This window comes from Sus scrofa, chromosome 11, assembly GCF_054392235.1.
Source record: "Sus scrofa isolate SSC_HxYL_T2T_F1_AM1 chromosome 11, Sscrofa_HxYL_maternal_Yorkshire_Landrace_v2.0, whole genome shotgun sequence".
Lineage (NCBI taxonomy): Eukaryota > Metazoa > Chordata > Mammalia > Artiodactyla > Suidae > Sus > Sus scrofa.
In genome coordinates, this window is record NC_139393.1 from 709,083 (window position 1) to 736,985 (window position 27,903).

At 58.5% G+C, this 27,903-nt stretch overlaps 1 protein-coding gene across 1 annotated transcript; it reads left to right on the plus strand.

Annotated features, from left to right (window-relative positions):
• Window positions 1-682: 682 nt before the first annotated feature.
• On the plus strand, window positions 683-20,308 carry LOC110255765 (uncharacterized). Its single transcript, XM_021065385.2, has 12 exons — window positions 683-994; window positions 2,391-2,517; window positions 2,677-2,888; window positions 3,665-3,830; window positions 3,967-4,049; window positions 6,307-6,467; window positions 6,601-6,766; window positions 8,425-8,540; window positions 9,101-9,219; window positions 11,447-11,555; window positions 18,320-18,439; window positions 19,925-20,308. Exons 1-12 carry the CDS (start codon window positions 754-756, stop codon window positions 20,108-20,110), a joined length of 1,806 nt encoding a protein of 601 aa, XP_020921044.2. The 5' UTR covers window positions 683-753; the 3' UTR covers window positions 20,111-20,308.
• The last annotated feature ends 7,595 nt before the right edge of the window (window positions 20,309-27,903 follow it).

Consider the following 27,903-nt stretch of genomic DNA (forward strand, 5'->3'; position numbering starts at 1 on the left):
AGAGGGCCCTGTGGCCTGAGCCTGGATAGCAGATGGCAGTGACAGAGCTTTCTAAGCTGTTTATAAGTAGGACTTTGGAGGTGGAGAGGATAAAGGCAAATCGTGGCCCAGTACAGGGGTCAGAGATGAGTCAGGGTGTTGTCTGAACACAAGGAAGGGCCTGGGGTTCGGGAGGCCACCTGGGCATATCCAGCAAGGATGGACACATGTCCCTGGGGAGGCTGGGGGTGGGCGTCGCCGAGCAGCCTCACGGGGAGCTGTGCCGAGGGGTCCACCTGGGCTTCTGTCTGTCATCCCCACATGCCTCCGTCCCCAGCACCCTGGAGCTTGGGTCTCCAGTTCTCAGCTGGAACCAATGCTGTGCTTGCTTCTCAGGAACTGGCAAGCACGCTGGGCCCAGACAGGTTCTCCCAGGGTAGCGCCCGGGTCCACCTGGTCCAGTGTGGCCCCCACGGCCTCCTTGGCGTCATCATCTCCAGCGCAGACATGCTCGGCTCCCTCCTTCTTGGTGAGCAGGGAGGGGCGATGAGTCCAGGCTTGCCCAGAGAGGGTGGGGTGAGGGCTTGGCTGCACCTGCCAGGAAGGGGGGCCCTAGGACCTTCGGGCCCACCCTGGCCCCTCAGAAACCTGTCCGCTCCGTCTCGGGCGTTAGGGGACAGGAGTCCCGCAGGGATCACAGAAGTTCCTGTAGGGGGACAGCCTTTGGGTAGGTGAGGCCCCGGGAGGCCTGGGACTGTCGCTGGAAGGCAGGCTATGCAGGTGGGCCCCAGGTCGGTCTGTGGCTCCCCAGACAGGCCCGGAGCCTCCAGCTTTCCTGCCCAGATGCTCCCAGGGCCACCTGCATCCCGCCCATGGCAGCAAAGGTGTCCCTGGACTACAGGCCCTGAGCACCCTGCCCCCCAGGAGCCCAGCATCCACCCCCACATTCCAAACCCCATGGTCTGCCTGGAGGAGGGGGACGTGATTCTTTTCCAGCTTCACATTCTGCGCCACAGTGAGTCTCGCCCTGACCCTCTGGTCCTTCCCCTATCCCCCTGTCCAGTGACCTCACACAGACCAGACGCGAAGTAGCGAGTCGCATGGCCTGTGCTGTCCCTTTGCTTGTGCCTGACTGCTCACTTTGCCGTGAGCCTCGCTTCCGCATCGTGGCGTTGATGCCCTGCTCCAGGTGGGGTTGTCAGGCCCCTGCACCTTAGGAAGAGCCCGAGCTCACCAAGGTGACCTGTGCCCTGGGTTCCAGACCCTCTGCAGGGCTGCTCTGTGCCAGGGCCGGACCCTAACCTCGCCCAGAACCTCCATCTCGGGCACCTTGATTTATAAAGGACTGTGTTCCCCACAATAAGCTGAAGCCTGCCTCCCCAGGAGCCCCCACCCCCCGCCCCTAGGAACAGGCCTTTTTTTTTTTTTTTTTTTTTCTTTTTAGGGCCACGCCCATGGCATATGGACATTCCCAGGCTAAGGGTGGATTTGGAGCTGCAGCTGCCAGCCTACACCACAGCCACAGGCACACCAGATTCAAGCTGCATCTGTGACCAACACTGCAGCTCACAGCAAAGGCAACACCAGATCCTTAACCCATTGAGTGAGGCCATGGATCAAATCTGCGTCCTATGGACACTTGTCAGAGTTTGTTAGCACTGAGCCACAGTGGGACCTCCAGGGCTTTTTAAGGAATGGATTTTGAGGAGAGAAAACACGGCAGAGAGCTTACAGTGTAAGCTGTCTTACTGATTGCTTTCAAACCAGAACAAATCAGTATAGGGGATGCCCACACACAGCAACATGATGGAGGTGCCAAGACCCAGGTGCCCCTCAGGCTTTGGTCTCTCTGCCCGGGTAGCGTTTGGTCTCATGTGTCACATCGCTGCCCGAGTTCCTCCCCATGAAGCAGGGCCAGGACCATGAGGTCTGAGAGAGAAAATGACCTCCAGGTTGGACGCTTCCAGGCCCAGTGCTCCCATAAACCCACCGGGCCTGGGAAGACACCTGGGGTGCAGGAGACAGGTCTCAGGAAGAAGAGCCAACACCTGTGCAGGGAAAGGCCTTGGCACCAGGAACAGCCAGGCCAGGCCGCCTGTGTTTCTGCCAGCAGCCTCATCTATTCCCAAGCGTGCACTGAGTGCCTGCTGCACGCCTGCGTGGCTGCCTGCCAGGGGCACGGAGGTGAATGGGCCCCACCCCGAGAGTGCCCGCATCAGCCTGTGCTCACCCCAAAGGGGCGTCTCTCTTCGTAGCCGAGGGGAGAGGGTCTCACCCCGATATAAAACCACGCATATGCAAGCTCAGAGCATCATTTTCCTGGAAACATGTCTCCTGAGGACAGGCCAGGGCTGCCCAGGGATGGGGCCAGGGAAGCCTCAGACGCCAGGCCAGCCCCGCTCGCTCCCCAGATCGCTCGGCCAGTCACTACCCTGTGTACCAGAAGCAGCACCTCTTCAACAGCAACCCCCGTTGGGACTTCGGGGCCTTCAGGAGACTCGGCCACCTGGTGCGGGAGACGGGGCTCACCTTCTCCAGGTGACCACCGCCCGGCTGCCTGGGGCCAGCCTCTTCATGGAAGGGGAGCAGGAGGACACGGAGAGGGTGGGGGCTGCCGACCAAGCCAGGGGCGGGGGGAGGCCAGGCGTGTGCACAGGCAGCCCACACTCTCCCTGAATTGCAGCCCTTCGTCCCCAGGTTTGCTCACCAGTTTCTAGATCCGGGCACGTACGTGTTTCGCGACAACGGGCAGCCCGAGAGCATGGCCGTGGTGCTGGTGAAGGCGAGGGGGGCGGCCTGTGAGCCAGGCCAGGCTCCTGTGCAGCCCTCCTCCCCCGATCAGCTCGCCAGGCACGGGGTCCTCAGGCACCGCCTGCCCGACCTGGGCCCAGATTGGGCAGCCATCTCAGGTACAGACCATGGGCCAGAGGGGCAGGGACGTGGAGAAGCACGGGAGGGCTGAGCACAGCAGGCCCCAGGCACATCCCCGAAGGCCACAGATGGGGACAAGCACAGGCTGTCCTTGAACTGGGGCTTCACGTGCCAGGCAAAGAAAATTGAGTTTCCTTCCCTGGGGTCGCCCGTCTCACCCTCGCTGCTGCCCTGTGCCCCCCAGTTCTGGGGTCTGCCCTACAGAATGGGATCCCTGCCCAGAGACTGGGGTCCCTTCCCTAAAGAACAGGGTCGCTGCCCCAGAGAACAGGGTCCCTGCCTTAGAGAACGGGGTCCCTGCCCCAGTGGTCGTGGTCCCTGCCCCTGTGACCGGGTCCCTCCAAAGTGAACGGGGCCCAGGGTAGAGCTGTAGGGTCCCAGGGATGCCTGTTCCGGCCTCCTCCCTGGTCCTGTCTTGTTCCCTCCTTGCCTTCAGGAGCCAGAGCCCTCCCAGGTGGGCAGGGAGGAGGTGATGGGAGCGGCTGGGACCCAAGCCTCCTGGGCAGAGGAGGGCGGAGCACCTGGCTCCCAGGAGGCTGGGAGGTGCAGGGTCGTGGAGCCCCAGCCAGACCTCTCACATGGTTAAGCCCCAAGGCTGGATGACGGCTGTTTCACAGGGGCTGTGAGGAGTTAAAACCCTGAGGCGGCGGGAGGAGATGGAGGCCACTGAGGCAAATGCACAATGGCACCTGCTCCCCAGGCCCCAGGGGTTCTGAGAGCTGGCACAGGACTCTGCCCCCTCCCTACCTTTCAGGGGTGCTGCTGGCTGTCGGCATGACCACTGTGCTTCTGACAGGCCTGGGCCTCTTGCTGAGACCCTCCTCGCAGGCCCAGGCCCGCCCAGCAAGGGCGTGGAGGCCTCAGTGGAGGGGCCTTGGGGAGCCTCACATGCCCACCGGGGATGTGGCCCTGGGGGACAGGTTAGTTCCACCCCACCGCCACCCCTCACACCTCTCCCAGCCCCGGTGCCTGTGGACTCCTGTGGTGTTTGCTGCGGGTGCTCGGGAGCCCTGGGCCACCCACCCGTCTACACACTGAGGCAGATCTTCTTGGCAGCTCTCTGCTCTCTGAAAACCCTGGTCCCTGGGGCTCTGAGGAAGGAGCCAGTTGCACAGGGAAAGCCGCTGCCCTGGGCACAGGTACCACGCTGGTGTACAGCACCCCTGCACCTGCCCTCCTTCTCCCCTCCCCACCCCACCCCACCCCCGCCACACCTGTCCTTGCCCCCCAGCTGCACCCCAGGTGCACACTCTGGGGACAAGCTCGTATTCGTATAGTTCGGTTTATGACACTGCATGCTGTCCATCTCAGCCTCACCACAGAACCTACAACGGGGCATTTTCAGGGCTTGCACTGTCCCCATCTTATAGATAGAGACTAGGCTCGAGGACAGGTGAGTGGCTTGCCCAGTGCCCCCAAGTAATGAGGCTCCAGAGAGACAAGCGTTCTGGGGCTCTCCCTGAGCTGGTCCGGGGCTCCCAGGGCCCCTGGCTCCGGCAGGGCAGGGATGAGCACTGCCCCACGGGGGTCCCCCACAGGACCCCCCAAACAGGACCACTCACCTGCCTGTCAGTGCCTGTTCACACCTGTAGCTCAGGAGGACAGGGGGCCCTGCGCCTCCCCCATCCCCGCCTTGAACAGGAAGGGTGTGCAGAGGGGGTGAAGGGGGCTCTTTGCAGCTCAGACCCTTCAGTGCCTGGGTCAGACGAAGGGATGCCGCAGGGCCTTGCTGACCTGGACTCACACAGCTTAGACATGGCCCCCATGGTGCTCACCCACGGAGGTGCTGGGCCCCAGGAAGTGCGCTGACTGCGCAGGGCCCAGGAGGCAGGGAAGCGTGGCATCTGAGCAGCCCTGGGGCCTGCTGCTGGGTGACCTGACCACAGGCCTCCTCAGACCGCACCCACCCCAAAGCTGGGTCGCCAGGCGGGGCCGCGCCAGGCCGGTTCCACTGCTCCTGAGCACCCTTGGCGGGCTTGCAGGCCAGTCACTGCTGTCCCGGTGAGGGCTCTGGACAGTGAGGACAGCGCCCGCCTGGTGCGGGCAGAGGAAAGACTAGGGTCGACCCCCACGGTGGTGTGTCTGGGCTGTGCTGAGCGGGGACCATGGACCAGGGAGGGCCACACCAAATGCAGACTGGGGCCCACATGCTCAGCCCTGGCTGCAGCCTCCACTCAGCCAGGGCAGGGAGCAGGGAGCGCCCACGGGGGCGGGGTGGACAGAGGACTGTTCCCATCGGGCATGACAGGGCAGGTGGAGAGGAGGGGCTCGTTGGAGCGGGAGGTCCAGCCCCGTCTTCTGAAAATCCACCCCACCCCCACCCCCGCATGCCAGCTGGGAAGCTGGGGGGACAGACCCCACTGTGGACACAGACAGCGGAAGGCAGCAACACTGGCCTGCTTGGGGCGGGCCCACGTGTATCCTGGCTCAGAATGAGAATCCCCCATGGCTCTTCCAGTGTGAATGGGGCTTCCCTTCCCCTGTGCACCCACCAGGCTTGGGAAAGGGCGTGGACAGCCGCTGTGCTTCAGGCTTCCGGTCCTGGCAACACCCCAGACCAGAGCGGGGACCTCACACCACCTTCCCTCCTTCTTCCTTCCAGACGACCCCAGAGGGGAAAGGCACATCCTTCTAGCAGAGCAGGGTGGCTTTGAGGGGGACAGGGTCAAGGGGTTGAGGCCCGTGGCCGAGGGGCACTCCTGCAGGATGTGAGAGAACCCCAGACTGGTGGGCCCATGATTTGCTCCCCTGGAGCCAGCCTGGGTCACCACCTGAAGGCACCACCTTGGTCCAACAAGTGCTTCCTGGCACCAGCCATCTGCCCAGCACAGCACAAGGTGCTGTGGTCATTGAGAGGAGCTGTCAGCCAACCGGACAGGAGTCACAGAACAGCAGGCAGCCAGGGCGTGAGCTTCACGGGGATGCATGGGCCAGTTTGGGGAACTTGGTGACAGGTGAATCCAGGTAGAGGAAAGAGGCCTGGGTGACACAGTCACACAGCCTGGAGCCTGCGCAGATGGCTGGCAGGTTGTCGAGGATGGGGAGACCCACCCTCAGCAAAGTGAGGAGACAGTGCCTACCGCCCAACTCTGGTGTGACACCAAGCCTGGGACAGGTGGGGGCCGCAGGGTCCCTCATGATACCCACCCTGAGCAGGGGCTCTCTGCAGCCATTGCCACCTCCGGCTTTGAAGGTCTCCCTCTCCCTGGGGCCACCCAGCCTGACCCCAGCCTTTCCCCCCGACCCCCTGAGCGTGCTTCCTCCTGCAGGCAGGCCTCCACTCTCCTATGCCCCTGCCCCTGCATCCTGCTTGCAAAGCCCCACGGGAGGGAAACTGCTGAGCCCGTCCCCTGAGCCAGGGCCCCTCATCCCACATTCCAAGGCTTCTTCCTGCAGGGAAGGCCCTCCTGGCCAAGACCCTGGAGGACTTCAGTGTTCGCACCCTTTATGACAAGCTCGAGGACCAGAGCCTGCACATGGCAGCCCAGCTGAGCAAGCACAGAAGCGACGCGCTGGCCTTCTACAGGAGTGCCAGCCAGCAGCTCCAGGGGCTCCAGGTCAGCCTCATCCCCAGAGGGCCAAGCCCACTGTCTCCCCTCCCAGGCAACAGCCACCACCCTTCCTTCTGGAAAATGCCTAAGTGGAGAAGGACTTTCATGTCCGGGAGGGTGACAGCCCTGGTTCTTCCAGGACCTCCTGCAGGGCCTCAGCACGACCAAGCAGCCAGGCCTGGGCAGGGTTGGGGACCCAGAGACCGGAGCCAGAGCCACTGCCCGGACCCACGCTGGTCAGAGTGAGGCCTCGCAGGGCAGCCTCACTGCAGCTTCTCCCAGGGAGCCCTGGCAGCAGCCTCCAGGTGAGAGGCAGGTATGCAGGTGTGGGCCGTGCCAGCAGATGAAAAGCCGTGATAAGCCACACTAGCACTGCACACTGCCTAGAGCATTTCACCTGGTGCCGTAACCAGACTGGGAGGAGACCTGCACACGCCCTGGGCCTCCTGTGCCCCAGCTCCCTGGGACCGAGGGGGCCCTGGGACCCCTGCTTCTCCAGGCACTGCTCTCTGCAGCCCGTGGTGCTGTGTAATCACTGGACACGCGTTGCCTCCTTCAACGCATTCAATTGTCACAGAGAACCTGCTTTTATCGCCTCCCCATTGCATAGAAAAGGAAACTGAGGCCTAAAGAAGTTAAGGACCCTCCCACCTTCACACACAGCGCAGGGCCAGCCCAGAGCCAGATCTCTGCTGCACGAATCCCTTTCACGCTCCCACCACCTCTAGCTAACGGCACAAAGGGATGTGCCCACTAGACCTCACAGCCTGCCCGTCAGCACCCGACTGCAGCTCCCAGCCCAGTCGCAGCCCCTCCATGAAGTTCTCTGGCCCTTATGGGGGTGGGGGGCAGACTGCTCCTCAGTGAAGGTCACTCCCCAGAAAGGGCTGTGGGGCTGAGCTCCAGGCTCTTGGGTCACTTTTTCCATAACCCTCAGTCCTCACTGGCCTCCAGGTCCCAGCCCTGGGGAAGGGGAGTCAGAGATGCCAGAAACCCTTCCTGGCAGATGCATGCATGTGTGTGCGTGTGCGTGTGTGTGAGTGTGTGGCCTGTGAACCCTGGGGACCCAGCAATGATGGGGAGAGCCTTCCTGGAACTTCCCCAAACCATTCCTTCCTCAACTTCTCCGTTGTACACTTCTGGGCTAGAATATCCGGCCAAGTGATCACGAGAAGGAAAAGGACAAAGAAGCTGCTCTCCCCTGAGGTTTGCCTGAGACTAGGCTGGAAGCCTCTCGGTCCTGGGCACCGAGCGAGCCCAGTCAGGAGGCTGAATGCTACTGCAAACTAAAGGCCGTGGGTTCTGTTTGTCCTTAGTGGGGGGCAATTTTCCAAAAAAAATATGTGATGATGCGTTAGCAAATCACAGAGAAAAAACTGTTAACACTTTGGATAGATTATCCTACAACCCAGGAAACTCACTGTGGGCGGCAACTCAGACAACCTCACTGCCCAGCCCCCACCCCCGGGGGTGCGCGGCCCCTCCCACGGCGTGCGCGGCCCCCCACGGCGTGCGCGGCCCCTCCCCCCACCCCGGGCGTGCGCGGGCCCCACGCTCACCCCCACGGCGTGCGCGTGCGCGGCCCCAGGCGTGCGTGTCCCCCGGCCGCGCCCTGAGGTGGGGAGCTGAGCTGTGCGGCTCTCGGTCCAACCACACCCGTGAGAGGCGTGAATGGGCGAAGGGCAAATCTCTACCGGTTTCTGAGTTAGAAACAGTAAGACAGAGGATGAGATGCAGCGAAGGGAGAGCCCGTCCAGACACAGGGCAGCAGGGCCCGCTCCTCAAGGCCCCGGACCGCCCGCCCGCGGACCGAGCGCGTGGCCGGTCCTGGGTGAGCGGGAAAGCGAGACACGAAGGAGGCAGGGGCGCGGCAGCCTCGCGGCAGGCAGGGCGCGGCACCTTTGGGGCTTGTGGTCGATGCCGGTGCGGCGAACTGTCGGTGGCCATTCCTGTTCCTCCCCAGGCGGCACCTTCCGCGCCCCTGCCCCGGGGCGGCAGCCAGAGCTCGAGCAAGCCCTCGCGGGCCTGGCGGCCGCACTTTCCCAAACACAAGAGCCACCAGCCGGGGCCAGTAGACAGGTGAGCACCCCCAACCCGCCAGCCTGACCCTGTGGGGACTCAGAAGCACGGGCACGCTCACACGCATGTATGCACAGCACACACACACGCTGCACATGCACCCCCCACACGGGCACGCGCACACTCACGCACTCCTGGGCCTTAGGCTCTGCAGGCGCCCCGCACCAAGGTCAGAACCAGGGTGCACTGCTGTGCCCAGAGATCAGCCCCTGCGCCTTCAAGCTCCTAACCTCCTCCCAAACGTTGGTCCGAGACAATGGCCACAGCCTCGTCTAAGGGAAGGACTCCGCTCAGGCAGGCACCCCCAGAGCAGCAGCACAGAATCCATCGTGGCAGCCTGTGTCCCCAGGGGGCTGGGGGCATAGACAGGGGAGACCGGCACCCACCGCAGGTCTTAACTGCCCCTGGGCAGGTTCTTGGGCCCCTGCGACCAGGCAGGCGGTGCCAGGCTGCTGGGAGATGGGGTCCCAAGCTCGGCCCGCACATGCATCCAGGTCCCTTGCTGTTCTTTGCCGGGCCCAGAACTGGAGCAAAGTTACAGGACTGTCTGTTCTTCCAAGGCCTCTGGTCAGCCGGCTGAGCCGCCTCTCTCCGCCTGTCATCAAGACCCTCAGCTGGCGAGTGACGCGCCCCCACAGCCCCGGCCTCCGCCCTCCCAGGGGAAGCACCACAGCACCAGGTGGGGCGCCCATGGGCCCCCCAGCTCCCTGGCACCCGGGTTCTTATTCCTCATAAGCAGAACCTGAAGAGCCTCAACCCACTCGAAATTCAGGGCCAAGGTTTCGGGGCTCCAGGCCGGTGGTAACCCCAGGTGGTGGCCACCCTAGTTTGCCAGGGGGTTGCTGGTTTGAGGGCTTGATCAGAATCTGAGTCATTCACTGGGGCTGTTTGTTCCCACCCATGGGAATGAGGCCACATTCCCTCCGCTGACCTCAGACTGCCATTGCCACCTGCCTCCTCCTGACCTCCTTCCTCTGACCCCGTCTCTCTGGGGGTAGAGCCACACAGCCTCTGTGGTTGTGTGTGTTGATGTGATCTCTCTCCATCTGCTAAGATACATGGTCTGTCCTTCCCTTACCCCCTTTTACTGGCGGTCTGGGGTCACCGTCCCCGATGGCTTGTGTTTCCTGGTATCTGCTATCTGATTTAACCCTCACAACAACCCTGGGAGGTGGGAGCATTATTAACGGTGCGGAAGCTCAGAGAGGTCATGCTCCAGGACAGAGCTGGGATTTCAGCCCGAGAGACTGAATCTCAGAGCCCTCCCTGCACGGCCCTCCCGGCTCATCCCTCCACCAAACCCCTGCAGGCCTTCCTCATCTAAGGTACCCGGAAAGCTTACCAGAGAGTTCAAGTCTCCTGCAGGAAAGGGGAGAAGAATCTCGACTCTTGCTAAGGTCACAGGGCCCCGGGGCCCTTGGAGGGTCAGGGGCTGGGGAAAGCGGAACTGCACAAAGACAAGGCAAGTTAGGAACTGAAGACTGGATTGCAGACTGGACTCCGCTTGAACTTGGGGTCTGGAGCAAACACCTTCCAGCCAGCTGCATGAGCTGCAACCTGAGGATAGTCACTCAGCAGATGTTTCCTGCAGCCTTTGATGCAGAGCTGCAATCAGGGAGAACCAATGATTCTAATAAAGATGCTAGAGATTTAAAGAAGTCTGTAAGGATCAGGAAAGGCAAGATAGGCTTTAAGATAACGTTGGGTCCTGCTGGCATAGCTGTCGGGGACAGGTCTTCCTGGAGGAGAACCGCACCCACAAAGGTGGCGGTGAGAGCGCGCAGGTTTGACTCAGGAACTGAGAACAGTCCCTGAGGCCCAGAGGCTCCCTGGACACCGGCAGCGTCTCATTTCAAGGTGTGGAGGCTGAGAGCTGGCATTGGGGGGCGGGGGCAGGGGATTCTGAGGAGTACGGCATGTACTGACCAGGGTCCCGGCAGGAAGCAGCGGGCACGTTCTAGAAGGAACAGTTGAGAATGTCATGTGGGGTGTGCAGTCCAGTCAGCCACGTGGGGTGAGGCAGTGCCCCTGCCAGGCCTGAAAGGGTGAGGGCAGAGGGCAGTCACGGGCCCGCAGGAGGAGCACCCTCTCCTGTGCCCATCTTAGGTCCCGCATGTGGGCGGCAAGAGAAGCGCAAACAGCAGGCCTCAGCACTGGGCAGCCAGAGGGCTGGTTAGAACAGGGCTCATACAGCATCTTCGCCACAGGGCGCTGCATTGCTGCACCTGCAGCACATGGAATGTCCCAGACGAGGGGTCGAATCGGAGCTCCCCTGAGGCCTACACCACAGCTCGTGGCAGTGCCAGATCCTTAACCCACTGAGCAAGGCCAGGGATCAAACCTTCATCCTCACAGACACTGTGTCAGGTTGTCCACCCACTGAGCCACATGGGAACTCAGAGGACAATACATTTTTAGAGAAGTGATGAGACAGGAAAGGGCTTTGAGCTTCTGGGGTGGTAAATACGTGAGCGGGTAGTGGTCCTGGATCAAGTGTTAGCAGGCTTCTATGTAAATTCCTCTGGTGCCACCTCTGGGCTGGTCAGGGTACTCCCGACCTTCCTGGCAGAGAAGGGAGGGAGGCATCTTCCGAACCCAAGTCCTGTTTTCAGGCAAACAAGGGAAGGCAGAGAGCTCATCTTGGGTCCCCGTCGCCTTCAGCTCAAAGTAATCGACAGGCCGAGCTGGCGTTTGCCGGGCAGCAAGTTCTGCTCCTGTCCCTGAGAGGTTCCCTCTGGCAGGGAAGCCTCAGGGTTTGTCAGACTCTCCATCACTTTAAGCTCTCATCTCTGCTCCTGGACACCCAGGGGAGGTTGACAGCAGCCGGTGTCCTCTGGTTCTAGTTGAGAGGGTGCCTCACTGGGCGGCAGGGCCTGAAAGGTGCCTCTTGTCCTCCTTCTCCCCAGCCCCCTACAGCACCCAGGACCTGGACAGCAATCCCGGGGTGACGTCAAAGGAGGAGACGCCCAGCACCCAGGCCTCGCGCAGAGGCACAGAGCCTTTCCTGAGCTCCAGGTAAGAGCCGGCTTGGTGGCCAGCCTGGGGCACATCTGGCTGGTGTGGGGAGGCCACTGCTCCTGCCAGCCTCTTACCTACACACCGTGTGCGGCCCTGGGGGACAGAAATCAAACACAGGATTGGAGAAAAATGACTGGGAAGGATGTTTTGTGGAACTAGAAATTAGGATTGGAGGAATTCCCATCGTGGCTTGGTGGTTAACGAACCCAACTAGCATCCATGAGGATGCGGGTTCGATCCCTGGCCTTGCGCAGTGGGTTAAGGATCCAGCGTTGCTGTGAGCTGTGGTGTAGGTCACAGATGCAGCTCGGATCCCGAGTTGCTGTGGCTGTGGTATAGGCCGGCAGCTACAGCTCTGATTCAGCCCCTAGCCTGGGAACCTCCATGTGCTGTGGGTGCAGCCCTAGAAAGACAAAAAGACAAAAAAAGAAAGAAAGAAATTGGGATTGGAGAGGATTTCACTGTTGGCTGAGAGGGTTAAGGATCTGGAGATTGCATGCTATGAGGGAGCCAAAAAAAAAGCAATGGAGTTCCCATTGTGGCTCAGCAGTAATGAACCTGACTAGTACTCCTGAGGTTGTGGGTTCAATCCCTGGCCCCACTCAGTGGGTTAAGGATCCAGCATTTCCATGAGCTCTGGTGTAGGCCCGCAGCTGAAGTTCCAATTTGACCCCTAGCCCAGGAACTTCCATATGCTGCAGGTGCGGCCCATAAAAAAAAATCTTTCAGTCAACAAGTGTCATTGACTTCTACAGTATTCACAAGGGCAGGAGGTGGGAGCCTGTGAAGGTTTAAAAGAATTAAAAAAAAAAAAAGGAAAGCAACAGTAGGTATGGCCACATAATAATACAAAACCTCTAGGTCAAAATTTTACCAGAAGTAGATGTTTTTAATCTTTTAGAAAAAAAAAATGTGTAAGTGGCCCTAAGAGAAAGGAAACACAAAAAGTAAATTATATAAAAACGTTCGGGAGTTCCTGTCATGGCTCAGCACGGTTAATGAACCCAACTAGGATCCACGAGGTTGCGGGTTCGATCCCTGGCCTCCCTCAGTGGGTTGAGGATCCGGTGTTGCCGTGAGCTGTGGTGTAGGTTGAAGTCTCAGCTCGGATCCCGCACTGCTGTGGCTGTGGTGTAGGCCGGCAGCTGCAGCTCCAATTTGACCTCTAGCCCGGGAACCTCCATATGCCACGGGTGCGGCTGTAAAATAGCAGCAACAGCAAAAAATGTTCAAAGAATCAGAAAAATGTTAAACTAGATGCCCTCTTTTATCTACCTGAAACATTTGACTTACGTACTAGGTAACCGAGGAATAAAGGAATAAACACTCCCATATGCATATGCCACTGGTTGAAGGGTACAAAATTTAAACCTTTTTGGAAAGTAATCTGGCAATTTGTATCAAATGCCTCCAAAGGAGCTCCTGCTGTGGCACAGTGATTAAGGACCCAGCATGGCCACAGCTCTGGCTCAGATTCGACCCCTGACCCAGGATCTTCCATGTGCTGCAAATGCGGCCCCCAAAAAAGCCTCTGAAATATTCATTCCATTTGACCTAGGGTCCCCAATTCTAAGAGTTTCTCTAAAGGGAACTAATTTTTAAATACAGGTAAACACTAAGAAATATGTTCATTGCAATTTTTATAACATAAAAGTAAATGACCTAAATTTCCAGTAATAGGAGTTGTCTTAATTATGGTAGAGACCTATCAGGAAATATTAAAGCAGGTATAAAAATGATGTTAAAGAGAACTGTGCGTGTCTTTAAAGGGAAAGATGAGGATAGAGAATTGCCCGTGGGAACATTTGCTTATTCTTAAAAAGAGAAGGGGGCACAGCAGAGCCGGGGAGTGAGGCCAGCTTGGGGGAGGTGATGAGAAGCCCTGATGAAGAACAAAGGCTGCTCCTCAGGGAGCTTTCGGCGCTGGGAACCTCTGCAGCAGAGCAGGAGCGTTTGCTGCCGGTGGTCTGGGGGCCCCAGCAGTTGTGGCCCTTGGCTGGGTCCCTGCCCTAGACTGGGCTTGCTGGGGCTCTGCAGTGGGCAGCTCTCCGCTGGAGTCCCTCCTCCTCCTCCTGGCCTGCGGTTCAGCCCAGACGGGTCCTCCCGGTGGCTGGGGGAGAAGCACAAAAGGGCTGTGGAGGCCCAGGCTCAGGATGGCTCAGGGTGACTGCTCCCGCCTAATGGCCCAGCATCCCCCGTGAGAAAAATGCCCACTCCCAGTGAGAGGGCAGCACCCAAGACCGTGGCACAGGGGTGCAGGCAAAGCCCTGGGGCCTCAGCAGGTTAGGGGGGTGTCGGTGTGCTTGTTTATATGGCAGCGGTGCACTTTATTCATACGCGGCACCAAACAGGGTCACTGTTTACAGTTAGAAAAACAAAAGTGAGGAGTTCCCGTCATGGCGCAGCAGAAACGAATCCTACTAGGAACCATGAGATTGCAGGTTCGATCCCTGGCTTTGCTCCGTGGGTTAAGGATCTGGCGTTGCCTTGAGCTGTGGTGTAGGTCACAGACACGGCTCGGATCCCGCGTGGCTGTGGCTGTGGTGTAGGCCGGCAGCTACAGCTCCGATTCGACCCCTAGCCTGGGAACCTCCATATGCCGTGGGTGCAGCCCTAAAAACAGACACACGCAAAAAAAGACACGAAGGCAGATCTGATCTGAAAGGGAGCAGAACTGTGAAGCAAACCTGTGAAGCCGCCTTCTGACAGGGCAGCCTCGGAAACCCCTGTTTTTGCCCACTCACAAGTGACACTGCCCCTTGGGGTGTCTGTTGCTCCAGCACTTTTCCCTCCTGTGCGGGGTGGGGGTGGGGGACAGGCTGGGAGACTCTTTCTACGGGAGGAGTGTTGCTTCCACTTCCCTCTTCATGCGGGTGACAGCCCGGGACACGTGAAGCTGCCTGACGTGGGACCCTCGGGTGTCCAGAATGCCTGGCAACCCTTTTATCCACCACTCACACGGACTGACGTGGTGAGTTTTCTCGTCACGGTGCCCAAGTGGAGCAGATAAAGGCGAGCTGTTTACTGAGCGTCCTGTGAGTGGGGCCCTGTGCTGGTCGCCGTCCCAGAGAACACACATGTGCACACATACACTCACACGTGCACACACTCACACGTGTGCGCACACGTCTACACGATCACACGTGCACACTCACGTGCACACACTCACACGTGTGCGCACACGTCTACACGATCACACACTCACATATGCACATAATCACACACATGCACACACACCTTGACACAGACCTTCCCCTCAATCAGCCTGCACACATGGAGAGGGAGCCTCAGAGGGAGGTAACGGCCCAGGGCCGTTTCCAGTCCCATCCTGTCCTCATGCAGACCTTGTGCTCCTCCTCCTGCAACCGGGGCCCAGCCTCACCGAGAAGCAGAAGAGGAAGGGGAGCTCGGCTCCTCAGGGACCCGGCGGGAGCCAAACAGGGTTCTCCCCGTCCAGTGAGAAACACACACACACACACACACACACACACACAGCACAGACACCTGCTGAAATATCCGTGTGACGAGGCGCCGTCTGAGTGGACACTGCCAGGCAGTACCTTTTTTTTGCTTTTTAGGGCCAAACTCACGGCACGTAGAGGTTCCCAGGCTAGGGGTCACATCAGAGCTACAGCCGCCGGCCTACACCACAGCCACAGCAACACAGGATCCGAGCTGTGTCTGCGACCTACGCCATAGCTCATGGCAACACCGGATCCTTAACCCACAAACTGAGGCCAGGGATCAAACCTGCAACGTCATAGTTCCTAGTTGGATTCGTTTCCGCTGTGCCACGACGGGAACTCCTGCCAGGCAGTGCTGGGTGCCCACTCCCGTCTCTCCGCTTCCCCTCATGCTTCCCATCCGCTGGCACCGCAGTGCCGCGTTCCAGGTGACCTCGCTGCGCTTCCACGGAGCCCCTTGCGCTGTCTCTAGATGACCCGGCTCGTTCCTCCCCCTTGGCACTTCTTCACTTCTGTGGGTCTCTTCTCCACAGGTCCTGTCCTTGCCCCAGGGCTCATCTTCCTCTGTCTCTCCTGCTGCCGTGACCTTCCATGAAGGTCACACACTGTCCCCTGCCTCTTGGGTTGCCTGTCATGTCTGCTGGCGCCTTCATGAGCTGTCCTCGGTGCAGGCCCCTCTGGGCACAGCTGAGGTCATCTCTGCTCGCACACCCGCCACCTCCAGGCCTGTTAGTCACAGGGCCACGTCGCAGCTCTGGCCTCCCATGGGGCGAGGCACCCCCACAGTTCCAGTTTCTCCCTCCAGGCCTGTTCCCGCCTCAGCCCAGAGCAAGAAGCCTGCTGGCTCACATGCTCAGGGCGGGTGCAGGTTTTTAATTCAAGTTCAGAAAAGGGTCAGCCACTTCCCATCCAGTCTTGACACGGTTTCCTCCATGAAAGCCCTGGAGCCTCCCCATCTGCCCAAAGAGGGGTTGACTCCTCAGCCTCCGAGGAGGAGCACCTGTGCCCACGCCTTCAGCTGTCCTGCCCTTGACTTGCGTCCCCCGCCTCCATGTCGCAAGACAGCCATTCTAATGCAGCTCCACATTTGCATTGCTGTTTTTTCTGGCATCTCTTGTGTGGAGCCAGAGGTGGTCTTTGCCCGACCGCCAAGCACACTGCATGGGATGTGGTGGTGGTACCCCGCAGAATGCCCCACAGGGAGCTTCAGTGGTCCAGGCTTAAAGCAAACCCCCCGGCACCACTGTGCCTGCAGCCCTGGGGACGCGTGCTTCCATCTTTCCACTTCGTGACCCTTAGCACGTGGCTTCGTCTTCCCCGTCACGTGCAGCCGCTAGAAAAGCAGCCAGGTGGAAGGATGACTGAGTCGGCTCTTGAAAGAGTTTGACCGAGTCCGTTCCCTCAGCAACACCCTTTTCCATCTCGTGACCCAAACGTTACCACTCGATCATCTCTGTCTATAAGAGCGGCCGAGACAAGCAGTTCTTCATCTGAAACGTCTCTGCCATAGGAGCCAAGAGGCCCTTCGCGACCTGCAGTCCCCAGCCCCCCCACCTCTAAATCTCCAGCACCACATCCCGCTTTTCAAGACAGATTCCATCTGCCACCACACTGAGGCTTGATGCCATCCCACAGCGACCTGAACATCTCCTCGGGAGGTCCCCTCACTCGTCACTAATGTTGCCTTGTTCTGTGTCTGCCATTCCTTATAGACTTGATTGCCTTGGAAATTCACTAATGGAGTCCCAGAACCAAGCACTGGCTTGACACATAGTGGGTGCTCGATAAATATTTGTTTATTTATTTATTTATTTGCTTTTTAGGTCCACACCCGTGGCATATGGAAGTTCCCAGGCTTCAGGTCGAATTGGAGCTACACCTCCCAGCGTACCCCACAGCCACAGCACCGTGGGACCCAAGTCATGTCTGTGACCTACACCACAGCTCGTGGCAACACCAGATCCCCAACCCACAGACTGGTTTCCACTGCACCACAACAGGAACTCCAATAAATCTTTCTGTATGAGTGGATGGGTGAGTGCCTGGATGCATGGATGGGAGGATGGATGGATGGATGGATGGATGGACGGGTGAATGGATGGATGGGTGGGTGGAAGGATGGATGGGAGGATGGATGGATGAATGGGTGGATGGATGGAGGGATGGATGGATGGATGGGTGAATGGATGGATGGATGGATGGATGGAAGGATGGGTGGATGGGAAGATGGATGGATGGGTGGATGGATGGAGGGATGGATGGATGGATGGGTGAATGGATGGATGGAAGGATGGGTGGATGGGAAGATGGATGGATGGATGGGAGGATAGATGGATGAAGGGATGGATGGATGGATGGGTGGATGGATGGGTGGATGGATGGAGAGATGGGTGGGTGGGTGGGTGGAAGGATGGATGGGAGGATGGATGGATGAATGGGTGGATGGATGGAGGGATGGATGGATGGATGGGTGAATGGATGGATGGAAGGATGGGTGGATGGGAAGATGGATGGATGGATGGGAGGATAGATGGATGAAGGGATGGATGGATGGATGGGTGGATGGATGGGTGGATGGATGGAGAGATGGGTGGGTGGGTGGGTGGAAGGATGGATGGGAGGATGGATGGATGAATGGGTGGATGGATGGATGGAAGGGTGGATGGAGGGATGGGAGGAGGGATGGATGGATGGGTGGATGAATGGATGGATGGATGGGTGGGTGGAGGGATGGGAAGATGCATGGATGGGTGGGTGGGTGGGTGGAAGGATGGATGGGAGGATGGATGGAGGGATGGATGGGGGGATGGATGGATGGGAAGATGCATGGATGGAAGGATGGATGGAGGGAGGGATGGATGGATGGATGGATGAACTGAGAGGTGGATGAATGTTCCCTGTGCTCTCTTGTATCTCCGTGTTTCCACACATGCTGTTCCCCTGGCCTCACAGGGCCTTCTCCCATTGTCCACCCAGTTAATTCCTATTTGTTGTTAAGATTCAGCTGAGATGCCTCTCCCCTTCCGGAGAGCGCTCCCTGACCACACCCGCCTGGCTTAGTGGTCCTGCTTTTCGCTCCTGTAGCTCCTGTACTTCCCTCCACAATAACCTTCACGCGACTGGATGGTAGGCCTGGCTTTACTTTTCTTCAGGGGCCGCGTTCTTCGAGGGCAGACCTGACTGGACCCCTGTGTGTCCGTCACTGATGCCGCTGTCACAGGGCCGGTGCCCGATGGACTTTTAATGACACGAGAATAAAAGTGAAAGTAACAACGACCATCTGTCGCTTGTTTCTAGAGGAAGACACGGCAGGTGGAAGACAGTTTGGATGCGCTGAACGAGGAGTTCTTCCAGCTCACTGCTCAAGCCTTAGCGCTCCAGAAAGAGGAGGAGAAGCCAAGCCAACCTCTGCCCGTGGTAAGGCCGCAAGACCGTCATCTCAGCTCCTGAGGCGTCCACAGATAGCTGGGTCTCACGGGGTGGGGTCCACAGAGTCACAGCCCCTCCATAGAAGGGGGTGGGAACCACATGACCAGCTCTGACCACAAGGCCTGCGAACCACAGTCTGGTTTTGCCTGTTGGGTTTGGCAAACCGAAGGCTGAGCCATGAAGCCTGTGGGTCTCCTTGGGCCTCTGAGGAAACTGATGGCAAGACCGGGAGGGACATGAAAAGGGGACACTGGAAACAGCTTCTTTAGAGGCAGCCTAATAGCCCAGGGTCCTGGAACAAGCGTCCCGTCTACACCGCTCCCATCCCAGCTCAGGTCTCTGGCGGCGTAGACACAGGGAGGTTGGAGGCCACACAGGCAGGGGGTAGAAGTAAAAGCTGTGTCTGCACAAAGCTCGATGAAACTGTTCACTAAAGCAGGTGTCCGACTGGTGGGCCTCAGTCTGAGCTTGGTTTTTAGCACTTCGTTAAAATACTCTTTCTCTGGACCTGAGTTTTTGGTGCTCCTTTGACTTTTGCACCCAAGCCCAGTGCCTCCTTCGTGTCACCCTAGTGCCGGCCTTGCTGAGGTGCTGGAGATGGCAGTGCCCTTGAGGGGGGGGCAGGTGCCCCCTGCCACCAGGCTTCCAAGAGCGGGTTCCAGCTCCGGGAGAGCCCGTTCACCAGGAAATCCCTCTTCACACCTGGGAGCCCAGATGCTCCCGGAACACAGACGGTTCCACGAGAACAGAGTGTGTGCCTGCGCCTTGGGGGAAAGGGGTCTGGAAAATCCATTCTCCTTGGTCACACTGACCTCTCAAGTCAAACACCACCAGAAAGGGCCCCTGGGCCCCCAGACAAGTCGACAGGATTTATCTTGGGTGTAGACGAGGTCCGACGGGCCACGCGACAGCCACGAAACGCACAGAGCCGTGTCTTCCTCTGGCCCCCAAGGCCCCTGAACCCCCACACTGGGTCCTCCCCCCGGGGGACCCGGGTGCAGGTCGTCGTGTCCCCTCCCAAGGAGCCCTACCGCACCCCCAGCTCACCCAGACCCTCCCCGGAGACCTTGCTGAGCCAGCATCTCGGCTGCAGGGTGGAGGGACGGGGCTCAGATGAGAGCGATTTGTGAGAATGAAGAGGCGGGAAGCCTCTGTGCTCACAGAGACGGTGTGTAAATATCCCTGGTATTAAGGAAGGAACACACAGGATGAGCAGAGGGGCTGTAAAAGATTTAATTCCTCACTAATTGTTCCAAGTTATTAACCGTGACGATTGTGTGATGAAATAATTAGTTGTTGTGCAGGAACGAATGCGGCACCATAAACTCAGGGACACGGTGTCTGTGTTTGTGACACGTGGGGCCAGTCCCTGCGCAGGCGTTGGGACGCTGGTTGGGGGGACTGTCACTGGGTGGGCCCAGGGCAGTGGGGCCGTCTTCCTCATCTGTGTCCTTTTCCCGCTGGCTGTGGCAGGAGGACAGGCAGGACCTGGCAGAGGCAGGAGAGAGCCTGGGGCCCTGGGCCCTGAGGAGCGACCAGGCCCTAGCACTGGAGGCCAGGAGAGCCTGCCTGGCTCGGAGGGCAGACGACCTGGAGTGGGAGCTGGCCCTGCTCCTCCAGGTGGCAGCTGGCAGGTGGCCCAGCGTGGCAAGACGCTGAGTCACAGGGACAGGCCAGGCGCCTCTGCTCTCTGCGGACGGAAGGGGTGGGCGTCTGGGGGCCTGCCGGCCGGGAGTGACTACAGGCCTTAGGGCGGCTCCCAGGGAACACCCAGATTCCCCTTGAACTGTGCTGATTCCTGCCTGTGACCCTTTGGGGCAGCCAGCTGGGGAATAAAGTTACATAGGTTGAGAATCAGCCTGTGTTCCCATCACTGCGTCTGTCCATCGAGCCCTTGTGGTCTGAGCCAAATGCCCCCAAAAGCATCACCTGGGGCCCCTGGCTTCAGGGGGTAACAGGTGCAGCCCAAGCACAGAGTGCCCCCCCCCCAGTCCATCACTGTGATCTCTCATAGGAAGCCCAGGGACCTTGGTCCCTTCGAGGCACTGGTGACCTCCCGGAGGACAGAGAAGCAGCAGAGGGGACTCTGCCATGCCCCGCAGGGTTAGCAGAGGCTGGAACCCTAACGGAGATCCCTGAGTGCGTCTCCAGAGCAGCAGATGAGGGACCAGCTTGTTGGAAACCCCTCCGCCTGTGTCCCGCTGTCCTGGTCCCCCTGCTGTGGCTGCTTTTCCCCTCTGACTGCACCCCCTCCACGCTTCCCTGAGCCCGGGTGATGTGTGTCACCAGACCGCGCAGCCGGTCAATATAGCAGTGCGGTCTGAGCGGTTTCCTAGGAACTTAGAGTTGGCTCCTGCTGTTTTCAGGCTGGCCACACACGACTAGAGTTCTGCACAGGTCCTGAGAGTGGGCCGGTGCCGAACACGGACCACCTCCCCCTTTCCTCCCTCGGGCCCCTCCCCCACACCTAGCCCCCCCCCGCCCCCCCCGACTGCTTTGTGCCATAAACATCTCGAGCCCCTCGCCTTCAGGGAAGGGGATCCGAGGTTTGTTCTTCTCCTCACTTGGCTGCCTCATGAATGCACCTCTTCTCAGCTGCAGACAAACCTGGATCGATGCCAACCCTCTCGTCACCCCCTGGGACCTACCCCAGAGGCCGCTCGCTCCACCCCCCAGCCCGCTCTCGACATCCTCTGCTGTCTGCCCTTCGCTGATCCCTACTTTAGTCCAGTTCTGTCCCACCTCCTAGATTATAAGAGTCACGCACACGCTGCTCGGCCTCCCGCACACTGCCTCCCGCGTGTGGCACAGCAGTGACCCAGACACGTTTCGTGATGCCCGCGGCCTCATGGATGCAGACCAGCCCTGAGAGCACATGGTCACGCCGGGGGCCCCACCAGCACATGCAAAGCTTTGCGGACCCCAAGTTCCAGCCTAGGGGCAGCCTGGGAGGGCACTGAAGGCCGGGGAGGTGGCACTCCAGGGCTGCAACCCTCAGGACACCTGCAGGGAGGGCCAGGACTTGACCCAAGCCTTCCAGTGTGAAACGCAGGTGCTGGAAGGGGCAGGAAGAAGGGGGAGCATGCGTCAGACTAGTCAAGGGGCTTCGAGGTTCTGGCCAAAAAGCCTCGGGGAAGAACTACTTTAGGAAGAGGATACTCCGAGAAGAGCCGGGGTGAAGAGTGTCCTGGGCTCCTGGGGCCCCCTCCCCCCAAGTACTGCTCCTTGGCCCCAGGGCCAGGCCAGGGCAGGCTACAGAACTGTGTCCAGCCTCTTCTGACGGCCAGCATCAAGTCGAGGCTCTCGGCCCCTGCTTAAGCAGCTTCAGCCACCCCTGGACTCCCGTATCTGGGCCGGGGACACAGGGTCCCCAAGCAGTTGTTCACACAGGGCCTGGAGGAACGGCCACCCTGTCATGCCCCAAACATTCAGGAGGGAGCCACCTCTGCCACAGAGGCCAAGGGTCCCCAAGGTGTCACCCCTGAGACCCCACAGGGCTCCAGGTCACTGAGGGAGGGGCATGCTGCTATAGGGGCTGAGTCCTCACCGTGGGCGAGGGCCGTGGGCTGCTCCACGCCGTCTCATTTCCCGGCGGGTAGGACCTTCTCAGAAGTGCTCACTGCCCTCCACAGAGGTGAGCGCCTCCTGTCCCTTTTTGGAGCTCGAGTCCTGCACCAGGACAGAAGGACAGTCAGCCCCCACTTCGGGTAATAAAAAGGCACCAACGATGCTGGCCCCCCACGGCCCCTGGGCCTCGACGCAGCTCCATGGATCCAAACTGCCGCCCAGCAGCCTCGGGGACTGACACAGCTGATTCGAGTGACCTAGAGATCCGTTGCCAACACCATCAAACCGAAACAGCCCAGACGCGTGTGTGCGTGTGGCTTAGCAGGATAACAACCTGACCTCCTCTCTGTGAGGACAAGGGTTCGATCCCTGGCCTCACTCAGTGAGTTAAGGATCCAGTGTTGCTGTGGCCTTGGCACAGGGTGCAGCCCTAAAAAGAAAAAAAAAAAAGCCAAAGATATAATAGGCAACATACAAATCATTGGAAATCACTCAAGTTTTAACCCTGACTGCTAGGTTAGTGTGTGTTAGTATAGACTCAGAAATAAATCACCTGCCCTCTCTAATTTCAAATTATCCTGAAATTGCAAAGGAAGACATTTTTAAACTTTCGGACTTTGTAATAGTTGATCTGCATGATCTGCCCTTTTGTAAAAATGTGCCGCCACTGACAAGGGACAGGCTGGCCACCCCTGTGTCCGCCCTCCCGCTCACAATGTCTGTGCCCAGCAGAAGCGCCTCGTGGATGGCACGGGACCCTGCACCGCAGGCTGGAGCATGGGTGAGGACCTGGAGAATAAGGGGCGCTGCCAGAGGCCAGCCCTTCTCTACTGCCCACGTGGCAGGAGCACCAGCCCCTCAAAGGGCCCCTGCGTGCCTGTGTCCTGGCTGAGCCCCAGGCTCAGGGAGTGGGGGGGGGGTGCCTGGACCGAGGCCACTTTTGTAAAAAGCACCTGTCATTTCCCCCGTGTGGGCAGCGTCTCTCAGAAAACACCACAGCATTTCCGCGTTGGAGGTGCTCCCAGCTCTGGGCCGCCTGCCCCTACACAGACCAGGGACAGCCCCCAGGACACGCAGGGCCCGGTCACAGCCCTGCCCCATCCCGCCCTGCATTCCTTCCTTCTGTGCTGTTGACAGCCAAGCCTCCCAGCTCTGCTCTGGCATCAGGAAGCCCAGGGACTGAGGCACGGGCACCCTCTGCCCTGCCTGCCATCCACGGTGTAAGGCCCGAGGGCCTGGCTCTGAGAGACACCTCGGCTCCCACCTAGGCCATGGGTCACAGGAAGAGTCCCCCCAGGGCCTGAGAACTGAGGCTCCCTCCTCCATTGCCGGGGGGCTGCCCTCTGCTGCCTCTGCCATGCCCCCCCATGGAGGTGTCCCTCACCTATAAAAGGATGATCATAGGAAAATCACTCGGCCCATCAGGATTAAATGAGCTGTTACAAGTTCATTTCTTACTGGGGTGACCTGAGCATGGTAAACATTAGGTGAGAAGCAGCCTCTGTCACCCTCTTCCTTGTTCTGTCAGATGGCGCTAATTGTAACACCTGCTGCAGGGTTGTTTTGCGCTTCAGTCTTTACAAGAGCTTTGAACTCCCAGCAAGCACTTTGTAAGTGTTCCCTATTAAAATACCCTTTTGTGTTGTTATGCATTTCAAGTCGAGATGGCATGAGCAGGGCAGAGTGCAAGCTTTCCTGCCCCTTTTCTGGGACGGCTTAAAACGTTTCATCCACAGCCCACTTGGGACAGAAGAGCCCTTCCTGGAGACGCTGCCACCACATCCCTCCGTAGCCGCAGGAACACCGTAAAAGGGATGCTTGATTCTCCTGAGCTGTGTCCAGTACATCACTGATTCTCTCGCATCTCTCAAAGTGCTTTGGAGGTCTGGTCTGGCTTCGCGGCTCCCTGGCTGTGGGGACAGAGACACTGACCATGTCCTAGCACAGCCGGCTGTGTTTCAGCTGCTCAGAAAACAGGACCTGCAGTCCCAGAAAGAGAGTGTCCTGTCCAGCATCGCCCCAACCACAGGCTGCAAGACACCTGTGTTTGAAGAAGAAAAGAGTCCTCCTCTGTATTCAGAGAAACTACATGCATCAGGAAGAGAATTCTGACCATCTTGGAGGTGCCCGGGAGAATAAATGATGGAAGGGGTGAAATGACCCAACCAGAGCCACACACGAGCAGCACTGCTGGGATACACGGTCAGCTCCCAACCTTGAAGACGGTGTCCTGGAGTTATGCTTTGGCTGCTCTGGCCTTTTAGGGAAGGGAGCCCCGAGCAGCCCCAAGGTCAAGTGCCTAGACAGGCCCTGCTAAGGGCAGGAGGCGGGGTGGGTTCAGCACCAGGAGAATGTGCAAGACTTGCGCTCATGGCCCATTGCTTCTACTCCCGGACCTGGAATTATAACCCTCTAGTCTTCAGGAAGCCCTCGTTAGGCACTGAGCATCTGAGAGCCTATTTGAGATAACGTGAAGGCTTGGATAAAACGCCTGGTCACTGATGGGTCCTAAACCAACTTTGCAGCAGCTGTTTTAAATTTATATGTGACCAGCAAGTCTCTCCATCGGTAAGCGCTCTGGGGATACAGAGGAGAAACCACAGTCCCCAGCTCTGGCTGAAATGGAATCTGGGCTTTCGACCAGTAACGATGCCAACAGGGAGAAAATGATCCCTGATTGTGGGGTGGGGACCGTCTGTCCTCAGCCTGCAGTAACTCGTCTTTGCCACAAGGGGGCGCGCGCGTATGAACCGGCCGTCGCGCTTCTCAGACGCGAAGGAGGGTACCCTCGGTGCAGAGGGTTCCCCTCGAGTTCCGAGGCACGGCAGTGACTGATGAAACTGCATGTGGGGACACTAGTGGAGACCCGAGGCGGTATCCTTTGGGCTCCAGCTTGGTTGTTGGGGTGGGAGTCGGGGGCGTATTCCCTTTCAGCCTGTACTTTCAGACCAGCTTCTTCTGCAGGAATGGTGCCTGTAGTGCAGATGCTCTGCTTTGCGCCAAGAGCAGAGGGAAGAGTGGGGAGGTGCAGGAAGGATGGAAGGACCGGCGAGTTGAGGGCAAAGCTGCCCCAGAGTGGGAAAGGGGGAGGCCCGGGCGCAGAGGGTCTCACAGCCCCTCCCCCACCCCCAGTACCACCCGGGAGGGCTCGGTGGGGTGGGGCTGGGGCTGGGGCTGGGGCAGAGACAGCCTCGGGGGAGTCCGACTCCGCCTCAGAGCCAAAGGGCATCTGCCCGGCCCGGACCTTGGTTTCCCAGGCCCCTTGCAGCCTCAGGAAGCCGCTGCCTCTGAGCCACCAAGAGTGGGCTGCATGGCTGGTCCGCGGCGCCCTCCTGGGAGCTTCCTGCTCACTCTTCCTTCTTCCCTTTCTGGGTGTGGACACGTAGGGCGAGGCCTGGCCCAGAAGGGCTATGAGGAAATCCCCCTCCCGCCCTGACTCTTGCCTCCCTTACAGACTTCACGTGGGAAATAAGCCACTGAAACCTTGGAGTTTCTCAAGTGCAGTAGCAAGGTTTGGTGAAATCTGTTGAATTGATGTGAATTTACCTAAATGTGTTTTGCCTGGGCGTTGTCCGTGGCCTTCGGTGTAGCTGGAAGGAGGGTGGCATCGCCCTGGAGCTTCCACAGCTTCTCAACATGTGTGCTTGGGGAGGGTCCTGGGGCCAGCATGGGCTTGCCCAGGGGGGCAGTCATGGGCTCCTCACATAGGTTCTTGTAATTGTCTTCAGGTCTTGTCTCTGAGACTTTTCACAAAACTTCAGGCAGAGGCATAGGTGGGACAAGATTTTGAATTGCGGAGTTCCCGTCATGGCGCAGTGGTTAACGAATCCGACTAGGAACCATGAGGTTGCAGGTTCGATCCCTGCCCTTGCTCAGTGGGTTAACGATCCGGTGTTGCCATGAGCTGTGGTGTAGGTCGCAGACGCTGCTCGGATCCCGAGTTGCTGTGGCTCTGGCGTAGGCCGGTGGCTACAGCTCCGATTAGACCCCTAGCCTGGGAACCTCCATATGCCGCAGGAGCAGCCCAAGAAATAGCAAAAAAAAAAGACAAAAATAAATAAATTAATTAATTAATTAATTAAAAAAAAGATTTTGAATTGCCAATTGCCCTTTAAAGCATGTACAGGCCAAGGCCAGAGTCTTCCAGGCACTTCTTTACCCAGTATTCTGGAGGGAGCAGCTCACCTACAAATCTAAACCTGAATTCTGCATTAAAAGTGATCATTGGAGTTCCTGTCATGGCTCAGTGGTTAACAAATCTGACTAGGAACCGTGAGGTTGCAGGTTCGATCCCTGGCCTTGCTCAGTGGGTTAAGGATCTGGTGTTGCCGTGAGTCGTGGTGTAGGTTTCAGATGTGGCTCGGATCCCTCATTGCTGTGGCTGTGGTGTAGGCCAGCAGCTACAGCTCCAATTCGACCCCTAGCCTGGGAACCTCCATATGCCACGGGAGCGGCCCTAGAAATGGCAAAAAGACAAAAAAAAAAAAAAAAAGTGATCATTGAGTTCCCTTGTGGTGAGCGGGTTAAGGATCCAGCATTGTCACTGCAGCGGCTTGAGTTGCCACTGTGGCGCAGGTTCAGTCCCTGGCCTGGGAAGGAAATTCCACGCACTGTAGGTGGAGCCATAAAAAAAAGGGATAAGGGAGCAAGACATTCCCACATACCATGAAGGTCCCCAGGAAGTCACGGAAAGAAACCAAAACCCCCTTTTTTATCCCTTTCCACAAGTAGAATCAAGGATTCATGACCTTGGTCCCCAAATGGTCCAGATTGTAGTAAATCAGAAAACCATCTCCAGGCCTTTACAGGGAGAATCGTCCTTGCTCATCCTTTTTAAGCCCGCCTTCAACCCAGCCTTCTCTCCAACTCTTTACAGGAAAATCGGTGTGGCGGGGTATTCTTGTGGGGTGCCCTCCACAGTCAATGGTTCTGTCCTGAGTTCTGAGGCACAGAGGGGGCGGGAGGAACACACTCCAGATGCAGAGGCACGGAAAGACGGCGCATCATGGAAACGAAGAGGAGTTTATGCATACCAGGAATTCATCTACAGGAGAGCAGTAGCAGAACGAATGAAAATCAGGAACGTTGGCGAACAGCACCCAGCACAACTCTGGTTCGAAATCAGCTCTTACTAAATTTGAGTCTCCTAGAGTTCCCGTTGTGGCTCAGTGGTTAACGAATCCGACTAGGAACCGTGAGGTTTCAGGTTCAGTCCCTGGCCTTGCTCAGTGGGTTAAGGATCCGGTGTTGGCGTGAGCTGTGGTGTAGGTTGCAGACGTGGCTTGGATCCCAAGTTGCTGTGGCTGTGGTGTAGGCCGGCGGATACAGCTCCAATTCGACCCCTAGCCTGGGAACCTCCTTATGCCACGGGAGCGGCCCTAGAAAAGGCAAAAAAAAAAAAAAAAAGACAAAAAATAAATAAGTAAATTTGAGTCTCCTTCCTCACCTTTCTGTCCTGCTTAGTTTCAGGTGAGGGTTTGTGGGGTGAGGAGACCGAGGAGATGGACTGACAGAAATCTGGGTTCCCTGAAATCTTGGGTCAGGAGAATCACCGAAGCTGGAGTGGGAGTGTGCACTGGCGTTCATCCAGCCGTCCTGTTACAGAGGCAGAAGCCAAGCTCCCGGAAGAAGTGACTTCCCTGAGCCCACACAGCGTGTTAGTCAGAGGGAGAAGAGGGCCTGGACCACAGATGCCACAGGCTTCCCAGGATGACAAGGAGCCGGGGGACACAATGGACAAAGCCATCCTTGGAGCCAGGTGCTCCTCCCTGTTGATGTGCCCTCCTCCTTTGGGCACATCCCTTGACGTCTCTGTAAAGGTGGGCGGGCTTCTATGTATGGTGGAGGCGTGGGGACGCGGGGGCGGGGCACGCCATGCGCAGAGG

Excerpts from the sequence above, each read along its gene's own strand:
- LOC110255765 (XM_021065385.2), top strand. The coding sequence starts at position 754 with ATGCAGGTGGGCCCCAGGTCGGTCTGTGGCTCCCCAGACAGGCCCGGA. Across the intron at positions 2,889-3,664 it reads AGATTGGGCAGCCATCTCAG|GGGTGCTGCTGGCTGTCGGC; the intron begins GTACAGACCATG and ends CCTACCTTTCAG. Across the intron at positions 11,556-18,319 it reads GAGCCTTTCCTGAGCTCCAG|AGGAAGACACGGCAGGTGGA; the intron begins GTAAGAGCCGGC and ends GCTTGTTTCTAG.